At 34.2% G+C, this 9,889-nt stretch overlaps 1 protein-coding gene across 1 annotated transcript; it reads left to right on the forward strand.

Moving 5' to 3' along the window:
• Positions 1 to 3,651: 3,651 nt before the first annotated feature.
• Positions 3,652 to 6,168, forward strand: LOC132191787 (3,9-dihydroxypterocarpan 6A-monooxygenase). The gene is made up of 3 exons (XM_059606885.2): positions 3,652 to 4,110; positions 4,338 to 4,781; positions 5,488 to 6,168. The coding sequence occupies exons 1-3, from the start codon at positions 3,652 to 3,654 to the stop codon at positions 6,166 to 6,168; spliced, it is 1,584 nt and encodes a 527-aa protein (XP_059462868.2).
• Positions 6,169 to 9,889: the final 3,721 nt, after the last annotated feature.

The following is a 9,889-nucleotide window of genomic DNA, read 5'->3' on the forward strand; positions in this document are numbered from 1 at the left end:
AGGGAGTTTTCTGTTTAATAATCTCTTCTATTTTCTATTGCGTTTATTTAGGAGAAATTTCCACTTCAGTTTTATGTTTAGGAGAAATCACATCCATGCAGACTGTAGTTGTAGAAGAGCATGGGTTTAACATAAAAAGCGACTTTCAGGATTTTGAATGCCCATCTCCACAGCAAATTGAGCGCATGATGCTGCGCATCCATTATGGTGGCCATGGCTCGGAGGAGACAGGGCCGGGGGCTTTCAGAAAGGAAAGACGTAAGGCTGTAATCAAAATTTTCTCCATTGCAGGCCAACCACAAGGCCCAAAGATCCTCGGCTCAGTGCAAGTAAAAGTCCAGTTTTATATGGAAATGAACCTTCTTTGCTGTGGTAGGATGGTTACCTTTTTTTCCTTTCTTTATTTTTATTTTTATTTTTATTTTAATAATATCCCAAGGTCAATAGGACACTAAAAGAGCACATAACATTATATATATATATATATATATATATATATATATATTAACAATTTGAATAATGTTATAAATTATATTTTTATCCTAGTTTCCATTAATATTTGGATTGAGTATTATTTAGCTGACATTTTTATTTATTTGTTTCTTTTGAACGAATTATCTTTTCATTGATATAACAATTAAATGAGGCAAAATGTTTCGTACAATGTCGAAGATATAATTTGAAATTTTCACAACTCAAACATTATTTATGATAATATGTATAAAATGTCATCGTCTCAATTAATTTTAGATCTACAGCAAATTATGGCGAATCATATCTTTATCCATTGCTAGGTCTTTGATTCTCTGGCTTTTTTTATTTTATTTTATATTTTTTTTATCTTCGCTACTAGTGCTTTATCAATCGCAATCTCTTTTGCTGCTTTTACCATAATGACAATTATTCTTTATACTTGATAATTCTTCCGTCTTTGGTCTATGGTTTACTTTCAGAAAATGAACCATAAGAAAACAAAAGATTGACCGAAAACCAATTTCGTTATTCTTAAGGGTTCGTGAAAATAAAACCTAAGAAAACGAATAAAATTTCACTCCATAGATCGCTACTAAAAATAGATCGAGAGAGAATACATTATTATTTAAAAACAACGAAAAATACAATAACAAAAACCCAACACACCCTCACGCGTTCCATGCACCACTACCGACCAGCCACGTATCACTAAAAAGTATCCCGATACTATTGACACACGCACCCTAATCGATCTACGGTGGAGGCGGGAAAAGGGAGGAGGAAGGGGGGAAGAGCAAGGGAAGAGTTGGAAATGACATATCAACATTGTAGGATAGTTGTGAGATAAAAATATAATTTTTAACATTACTTTTTGGTTTTTTGCTTGAGTATTGCAGTATTTCACATAACTATATTACTATGTTGATGTGGCATCGCCAATTAAGCCTTATTTTTTTTTTTTTTTTATTATTATTATTTTTTTATAGTGGAGGCAGGAAAAGGGAGGAGGAAGGGGGAAGAGCAAGGAAAAAGTTGGAAATGACATATTAACATTGTAGGATAATTGTGAGATAAAAATATACATTACTTTTTGTTTTTTTTGCATGAGTATTGCAGTATTTCACATAACTATATTACTATGCTGATGTGGCATTGCCAATCAAGCTTTTTTTTTTGTTTTTTTTTTTTTTTGGGGGCTGCTTTAAGGATAATGAGATAGTGGTAGACATAGGCACAATGCGAACCACAAAAATTGGTGTCCAATTTTTTCTGTCTTTGTTTTTATTTAAACATATTTATAATAGAATCAACGTACTTGGGATTTGGGAATCCCATAGAATGATATCTAATGGCTTCAATAATGCACGAGGACCACATTACATCAGAAAAAGAAGAGACCCATACAAATTATATGTAAATCTAAATTCGTACAAAACTTGAGGACTCCACCATATTCGGCCGAGATTTGATGCATAAATTATTGATGCATTCATGGATTCATATGAATGAAATGTAATGGTCTATTTCAAGCCTTCGATAATGCATGAGGACCACACAACATAAGAACAGACCCATACATTATGTAAATCTAAATCCGTACGTTGGATAAAAAAATATACCAATATTGATGTAACTTGGAAACATATATCATAACAAAAGTGATAGTGATAAATGATAAAATCCTATCCCATCTAGTAAGTAATTTCAGGTGGTCATGGATCAATGTTCATTTGTTGACTTGGTCATATCCTAGGACCACGGGCGGGCTTAAAACGTCATCTCTCACGGGTCACTATATATGGATTTTTTTTTAGAGGCATCGGAATCAAGATGGAAAGAAATGAAGTCATGCATGATGTTTATTTAAGTTTTTAAAAATATTGTATCACAATTAATTTATGACTAATCCTATTATTAATTAACAAGTACACAAGAAGAAAAAAAAAAAAAAAAAAAAAACTCAATTGTAAGGAAAATTGACATATTTCCGTATAAGAGATGTGCAAATTTATCATTGAAGATGAAAATAAGGAAGAGTTGGTTGCCAAACGGTGATGATCGACCTGAGTTGAGTATGCTACCAGAGACAAGTAGGGATGCTCACATGGCCGCGGCTTGGAAAAAAAGGATTAAGCTATCAATTGTTTAATATAATTTTGGAGCAATTGTATTTAACGAAATGATGATGGATTTGGAACATTTAAACAAGGACATCTAATTATGAGCTATTCAAACCTCTTCATGAACATTTAATGTTTGTTATATATATTAATCAAAACTTGGGAATCTGTACGTCATCCATGTAAATAGAGCTCCAAAGAAAATATGTATCTGCCTAATTTCTCTATGATTTATTTTGATTCTTACATAATCACAAATGTTTAGTCATTTCATCAATTATACATGGACGGTTATGTCAAATTTGTTAGAAACTTATAGTAGAAGTTATAATATTCCTAATAGTACTGATCCACTAAGGGCCTGTTTGAGATTGCGTTTGAGCGGCTTAAAAGTGCTTTTAACACTCAAAAAGTCCGTTTGAAGAAAAAAGTACTTGTTTGGTAAAAAATTAAAAACGTTTTTAAGAGTCCAAAAAAATAGCCAAAACGTACTTTTAGCAAAAACTTAAAAATGAAGCTTTTGCCAAAAAGTTTTTTTTGGCTTGAAATGTTTATTTTTTAAACATAATCCCAAACAGATTCTAAGAAAACCATGAATAATACGGAGAAAAGAAAAGAAAATCTTAGATTGTTTTTAATAACTAAATAATTGATTGATAATATATTCCCTTGGAGGTTAGTTCATCCCCTTATTTATAGTAATCTTAGACTCATTTAATATAGGAGAAATTAATAGGTTAATTAATTTAATTTTTTTCAATAATTAATTAATAAACTTAAAATTTCCTACATCATATAATTCGTCTGTCGTCTCGAGCCTTGGTTGATTATTTGCTAGATTTCGATCGTGATCTTCATGCTGTCATGCTGCTCCAAGTATTCCAGTGTCCCCACATAATCCTCCCTTCAAAAAAAGTCAAAATGTTACATCAAATGAATAGATTTGGTTAGAAAAAAAGAAAAGAAAAGAAAAAAAAGAATAGTTTTGGTGCTACCTCTCGCACTGGTTATATAGCTACGCAGATTACAAGTTCATGTCTCAATTGCAGAGCACAAGATGTTGTACTACTTCCTGTTTTTCATTTGGTTCGCCACTGCTTTCCTTGTCCACTCCTTCATCAAATCTTGCTTTAAACCCCAGCCACCGGGGATCCAAAGCCCTCCGAGCCCGCCGGCCCTGCCCTTCATCGGCCACCTCCACCTAATCGGCTCAGTCCTACCCAAGTCCTTCCAAAACCTTGCCCGCCGCTATGGCCCGCTTATGCAGATCCGCATGGGCGCCTCAACGTGCGTTGTGGTTTCCAACGCTGCTGTTGCCAAAGAAATCTTCAAAACCCAAGATCTCAATTTCTCTTCCCGGCCTGAATTCGGCTCCTCCGAATACTTCATCTATAGGGGCTCCCGGTTTGTCATGTCCCAGTACGACGACTACTGGCGGTTCATGAAGAAGCTCTGCATGACTAGGCTCCTCGCAGTCCCGCAGCTCGACCACACTGTCGACATCCGCGAACAAGAGGTTTGTTAAATCACTATTTGTTCTCAAAATTGATAAGAAAAAAAAAATTTAATCATCTTAATTAATTAAGAAAAATTTTATTTATGTACATCTCAAGCGGTTTTGCAATCATGATTTGAAAGACAAGATTTGAACTCTCTAGTACAATGTTAAATTATTATTTATTTAAAAAAAATTTAAGTTTATAAAAACTAATAAATTTAATAATTTAACTGATATTCAAACAGATTGCGAAGCTTGTGGAACGGGTAACGCAGAGCTGTAGGGAAGGAAAGCCATGCGATTTGAGTAGCGAGCTGACGACGTTGACGAACAACACGGTGTGTAGAATGGCAATGAGCACGCGGTGCTCCGGGAGTGAGAATGAGGCTGAGGAGATTCACGAGTTGGTTAAAATGTGTTTGGAGCTGGCCGGGAAGTTGAGTGTCGGGGATGTATTGGGTCCTCTGATGAAGGTGTTTGATTTCTCTGGCAATGGGAAAAAGCTTGTGTCGGCGTTGCAACGGTTCGATCGGTTGGTGGAGAGGATCATAGAGGAACATGAAGCAAAGGTGATCGACGGTGGAGCCGGAGACCAGAAGACTGATCTGATGGATATATTGTTGGAGACATATCGAGACCCAACTGCTGAAGTTAAGCTAACTAAAAAAGACATCAAATCCTTCTTGCTTGTGAGTTAATTTATTTATTTAATTTTTTATAGAAATTCTACTTAGTAACTACTATAAGAGTATTATATAATAAAAAATAGATAATTTTATAAGTCTTTCTTATGTCACTCAAAAAATGAGATGACTTTTAAAATTATCATTTGATCAAAATTCAATAGCCTCCAGTGGAGGTTATTGAATTCGAAAAATTTGATCAAAATTCAATAGCTTGTGAAAAATAATCGAAGTCGAAAAATTGTCGGCTATTTTCAGTAACCTCCAGTGGAGGTTGGCAAACCCCAACAGTGGTTCAGTTGTGGTCCGGCCATTTTCCAGTAATTTGAGTTTGTTTGAGAAGGAAAAACTCAAACTTAACTTTTTTTTTTTTACAAAATTTAAAAACAAAAATCACTTTTGGAAACTAATTAAAGAAGTTTTTTGATGCACCAAACACCTGAAGATGCACAAAACATTTTCTAAAAAATATTTTACATTAAAACAAGGTGAGCTTAAAATTCAAGAGGTAATAATATATATTCTTCTCATTTTTCACGTAGGAGAAAAATATCATAACTCATAGCACTATTATTAATGTTGTTGTTACAATTATTATTATTATTATTATTATTATTATTATTGTAGCTATGATTTATTACTTTTGTTATATCACTTTGATCGTTGTTAGTATTATTATTAATTATTTACTAATCTCTAATATTGTGGTTAGGATATTTTCATGGCGGGTACGGATACATCATCAGCAGCCATGCAGTGGGCCATGGGAGAACTGATGAACAATCCACAGGCGTTCAAGACGCTTAGGGAGGAGATCAATTTGGTGGTGGGGCCCGACAGGCTAGTCAAAGAATCAGACATCCCAAATCTCCCTTATTTACGAGCTGTCATCAAGGAAACCCTAAGACTCCACCCTTCAGCGCCGTTGATCATCAGGGAATGTGCTGAAGATTGCAACGTCAACGGCTCCATTGTCAAGGCTAAAACCCGGGTCCTCGTCAACGTCTACACCATCATGCGGGACCCGGATTCATGGACGGATCCCGAGGAGTTCATACCGGAGAGGTTTTTGGAAAGCTCCGGCGAGAGAGTCGGCGAGCACCAGATGGAGTTTAAGGGACAGAATTTTCGTTACCTTCCGTTTGGTAGCGGGAGAAGAGGATGCCCTGGTGCATCCCTTGCCATGTTGGTGATGCACCCGGCGATCGGAGCCTTGGTCCAACGGTTTGATTGGAAAGGGACGGATGGGGAGAAGATTGATTTAAGGCAAGGGTCAGGATTTGCTGCTGAAATGGCGAAACCACTTGTTTGTTACCCTATTCCAACTAAATTAATTAATCCCATCAAATTGCATGTAGCTAATTGGTGTGGGATTAATGGGCCACGTGTGTGATTGCATGGTTTTAATGTTGTTTTAAGCTTATGTTCTTTTTTTTTTTTTTTTTTTTTTCTAATATTTTAAGCTTATGTTCGTCTTTGTAAGAAATGTGTCTTAATGGTTGATAGGTTTGTCCCTGTTATGATGACACGTATGTGTGATCAACTTATGATATTTTTAAATATTTTGTGTGCAGTTTATATATATCTCATTTATAGTCCCTAACCAAGATGCCTTTGACAACGCAATTCAACTCATTATTATTTTCAAAAGCTCTTAGTCCTAGCGGATATTATTTTATAAAAAACCAAAAAGATAATTATTCTCATTTTATTCACTTAGTTTTTATAAAATAATATTAGGACTAGGAGAACACAAAGAAAACATTAGGCCAAGAAAGTACCTACCGTTTTCCTTTTCAAAATAGTTTTACGAATTAAGAAATATAACATTTAAATACATCAAATTACTATTTTGTGTGAAAAAAGCTACTCCATTAGCGTTGATGTGGAAAAGAGCGAGTGATAATTTGGGTGACGCATATGCGGTTCTTCGTGGGGTGGCATTTTGAGATGGATTTAGGAGGTACTGGGAGTGGCCCTGGTCCCCCACCCCCAAATTACAAGAAAAAAAATTAATGGCAAAAAAAAAAAAAAAAAATTTAAAGTTTTTTTTGCCAAATGAGCCCTCCCAAAAAACAATTGACCATTAGTCCCTCTCCAAATTGAAAGCGGGTTCAGTCTCTTGTGGCATTCCCGGCCCTTGGGATTAGGTTATGGTGAAATCAGGTGGTGATGATGAAGGACTCATAAATTTTACTTTTACTCTTTTGTTTTTTTATTTACCTTGCTAACGTGGAGATGGGGGACATGGTGTAGGGACATGGAGAAAAAAGGGAGCTAATATGGAGTGTATTGTATTTTTTATTGGTGACTTGTCAAGTCTACTTATTTTTGGAGTGATTAAGCAAAGCCAACACTTGCTATTTGTTGACATGTCAAGTTAACATAGTCCATTAGTAGGAACCAATTTATTTACTTTGGCTTACTTTAAGGAGTAATTAATATTTTTTTACAAATTCAGGAAGAGTTATATGTTAACACTTCAAACCACATAGACCTAAAATACATTTTATCCCTATATTTAAAGAAAATGACATCGGCCAATCGTTTTTCACCGCTTAAATGCCTCTGATCGATCGAAATAGGATTTTCTTTATTTCAAATTTCAAACAAAATATATAGTATCTATTTTATGATTAAAGTTAGTGCCTATATCATAACTGGCTGTATCACTACATTAGTTACAATAGCATCACTAATATATCAATTATCAAGTAACTCTAGTATATATATATAAAGTAATTTTCAGTTAATTAACTACAATCAACATTCCCTTAATAATTCTTAATGGACCACATTTTAATTGTTTTCAGTTCTTAACCAAATTGAAAAATTATGCTCAACCGAACACATTTACAATGACAAATGGTGCATGCATGTGGTACTTCATTGCACATGCACGACATGGCAGCTGTTGGGACAAGCAGCCACTCTTCACGAGGACTTGCCTGTCATGTCGTGAGAGAAATATTTTGTTGATTATTGTCACCAAAATAAAAAATAAAAATAAAAATTGGCTAAAGTACTACTCATTGAGACAATTTCCTTGCACCTGCATCATAATTGTATTAATGGTGGCATATATATTAAAACAATATATAGAACTAGTACTATGTTCATTAATCAAAAAAAAAAAAAGAAAAAAAGAAAAGAAAAGAAAAGAAAGTACTATGTTCATTAATATTAGATTGAATTAAATCACATTACCCTTCACTTTGTCATGCTCTACGAACATGATCTTTTGCTTATCTTTGCTCTCAACAATTGACATCATCATACTGTGTGTTATTATATAAAACATGTAACATATATACCTTTTTTTCCCTCTTGGAATTTTGGGAAAAAAGAAAAAAAGAAAAAAAAGAAACTGAGTTGAAGAAACTTTAATTTTCAACTTAATCTATAAAAATGTTATATATTCTTTAACATATGAAAACACTTGTTTTTTAAATAATATGTGAGAAGTAAATTTTTTTTTCATAAAATCTATTTCAGCTTTTTTCTTGTTAATAAAAAAAAAAATATGTACTGAATTAGAGGAAGTTTGTCTAATCTAAGTTGCAAGAAACCTCTATCCCGAAGCTAGAAAAAAAAAAGTCTCCGTTGACATTAGGTTAGATCTACAAACTAATTTGGAATATTAAGGTACAGACTTATTTATTACTGTATTATTGTACAACTTAGAACAATATATGAAAATGTATTTTTGTAAGTGCCAGCAGCAGCAGACATGGGATGGGTGCGTGCATAAATATATATTATACACCGGAGTCCGCCTCCCCCGGCCGTACTAGAATTGCTTCACACGCAATTCTAGGGCTTGGAAATCTAGTAAGTCAATTGCTTGATTGGATGCAAAGTAGCTCAGTGAATTACCTAATCTCCATCAAGCTAGATATCCACGGGTTACCCCCGCAACCCGAGGTCTCCTTTGTACAAAATATAATTGATATATGTATATATGCACATAATATGTACTAGATTTAATAAAAAAATTAATCCGATCAATAATCGGATTCTCTTTCAAATAATCAATTAAGTTTTACTCGCAACCTATTGACCTAGGGAGTCTAGCAAGTCAATAGCTAGCGAGTATTAAAATGAAACTACCCTAAACTATCTCAGGTGTGTGTTGCATACGATTGTCAGGTGTGATACATATATAAAATATCTAGCTTTGGTAACTCAGCTAGGTATATTAGGAATATCATACGACTACTTTTATGATCATATCTCTCTATTAATAAATTTTGTTTTTTTCTTAAAGCAAGATAATCATAATAATAAAAGAAAATAAAATTACAAAATGAGAGGTGGGGGACCCAAACAAACATCCCAAAATAGGCATAGTAGGGCATAAAATTAAGATTAAAAATAAAATTTGAGAATGGATCCAAACGAATTAGTTCCATAATTCTTTGTCCAAAAGGTCAACAAGAAGCTGCCTTGATGGCGGAATGACATCTAGTCTAATGGGAGATGGCTCACGGCCACCTCGATCCCATGAGTGCTATTGATCGTGCACCGCCACTCCCACCATAGAGGATGGAACGAACCCCTGTGACCACAAGTCACCCCTCTATTTGGTGGTTCAAGACAACTCCCTTTATTAGGGGTGGCCACGAGCCATCCCCAAAAGAGAGGTGGTCATGAGCCTATATATCCTTCGTTAGTGAAGATGATCTCGAGTTATTTTCTTTGTTAGTTGATTATTTTATTTTATTTTAATATGTTTTTTCAGATAAAAAAAATTATAATTTTATATGGACTTGTCAACAAAATTGATGAAAGCTATACCCAATTGGATGGAAGGATCGACTTCTTAGTAACGACAAAACTCAAGGATCGTTGCAAGATAAAAATAAAAACTCAAGCACCGATTTGATAGAGGCTCAAAACTTAGGGAGTGAATCAATAATTTTTCCATTAATGGTAATATACAAATAGTACTCAAATGACAAAACTTGAATTATATAATTTCAAAACATTACTCTAATTAATTATATGCATGGTATTTCTCATGCACACGCTATAAATGCTAGCTTTAAGTGTCACTTCTCGCAGACCAAAACCAGAAGAAAGAAATCAATCTTCCATTTGCTGCATCAAATCTC

The sequence above is a fragment of the Corylus avellana genome, chromosome 10 (assembly GCF_965113065.1).
Source record: "Corylus avellana chromosome 10, dhCorAvel1.hap1.2, whole genome shotgun sequence".
NCBI classification, from domain to species: domain Eukaryota; kingdom Viridiplantae; phylum Streptophyta; class Magnoliopsida; order Fagales; family Betulaceae; genus Corylus; species Corylus avellana.

What these genes read in the sequence shown, in the direction of transcription:
- LOC132191787 (XM_059606885.2), top strand. Translation starts at nt 3,652, where the DNA reads ATGTTGTACTACTTCCTGTTTTTCATTTGGTTCGCCACTGCTTTCCTT. An exon ending in TCGACATCCGCGAACAAGAG is followed by an intron (nt 4,111 to 4,337) that starts GTTTGTTAAATC and finishes ATATTCAAACAG; the next exon opens with ATTGCGAAGCTTGTGGAACG. An exon ending in ACATCAAATCCTTCTTGCTT is followed by an intron (nt 4,782 to 5,487) that starts GTGAGTTAATTT and finishes TATTGTGGTTAG; the next exon opens with GATATTTTCATGGCGGGTAC.